The following is a 1,110-nucleotide window of genomic DNA, read 5'->3' as shown; positions in this document are numbered from 1 at the left end:
GGCAGACAGGGTGCAGGAGGGCACGGGGGGCCCCAAGGCTGCCGTGCCCCCGCTCTGACCCCGTCCCTGCTCCCTCTGTCCCTCGCAGGGATCCCGCGGCCGCCGCAYCCCCCCGAGCTGCCCCCCTATTACCCGCTGTCTCCCGGAGCCGTGGGGCAGCTCCCGCACCCGCTGGGCTGGCTCGTGCCGCAGTAAGGATGGGCTGAACCCGGGCTGGGCTCCCTGGAACCCCCACCTGGGACTGGCACCCTCCTCCTCCCACCTCATCCCCTTCTCCTGCGAGCGCTGCAGGACGCTGCGGGCTCCYGTGGGAGGTGGGAAAGGAAGGGGCTGGAAAATTTGGGAATCTTCCCGATGGAAATCAGCTGGAAACCAGTCCAAGGGTGCCCGTGAACTGGGAAAGGATCCCTTTTTTCCCCTGAAACGGGTGTTTTTGTAGGCAGGGACAGCCCGTGTACTCCATTCCTGCTGGTGGCTTCCGRCACCCCTATCCCGCCCTTGCCATGAACGCCTCCATGTCCAGGTGGGTCTGGGGGTTAGGAGGGACCCTCAGGGGCACCCCACAGCTGGCACTGGGTTTGGGACACTTTGCTGCRTGGGCACAGACCCMYCCCAGGCTGAAAATGCCCCCAGAGRGTGCAGCTGGTCCCTACAGGTGGAGSAATGGGATGTCCCATGGGCTCAGGGCATCGTTTGGGGTGGTCASTGTCACCATCTCAAAGCTGGGGTGGGATCTGGGGGCTTTCGGGAGGATTCGGGGTCTCCAGCTCAGCTTTGGGGGTTGCAGTGTGAATTTGGGGTTTGCTGAGTGAATTTATGGATTGCAGTGTGGATTTGGGGCTTGCTGAGTGAATTTGGGGATTGCAGTGCAGATTTAGGGTTTGCAGAGTGAGTTTGGGGTTTGCAGAATTGAGTTTGGGGATCGCAGTGTGAATTTGGGGATTGCAGTGTGCATTTAGGGATGTAGTGTGGATTTGGGGTTTGCAGAGTGAGTTTGGGGTTTCCAATGTGGATTTGGGGTTTCCAGTGTGGATTTGGGGTTCCCAGTGTGGATTTGGGGTTTGCAGAGTGAGTTTGAGGATTGCAGTGTGAATTTGGGGGTTTCCAGTG

The 1,110-nt window shown here is 59.9% G+C and overlaps 1 protein-coding gene across 1 annotated transcript in view; it reads left to right on the top strand.

The window, feature by feature from the left end:
* Positions 1–1,110, top strand: part of TCF7L1 (transcription factor 7 like 1) — a 22,499-nt gene that overhangs the window by 18,815 nt on the left and 2,574 nt on the right. The window contains exons 5-6 of the mRNA XM_057387086.1: positions 10–191; positions 440–636. Coding sequence (XP_057243069.1) covers positions 10–191; positions 440–636 — 379 coding nt within the window. The remainder of the gene's footprint in view (positions 1–9; positions 192–439; positions 637–1,110) is intronic.

Source organism: Malurus melanocephalus, unplaced genomic scaffold (assembly GCF_030028575.1).
Source record: "Malurus melanocephalus ecotype Western Australia unplaced genomic scaffold, MMel_1.1 scaffold_1127, whole genome shotgun sequence".
NCBI lineage: Eukaryota > Metazoa > Chordata > Aves > Passeriformes > Maluridae > Malurus > Malurus melanocephalus.
This window is presented reverse-complemented; position numbering and strand designations above follow the sequence as displayed.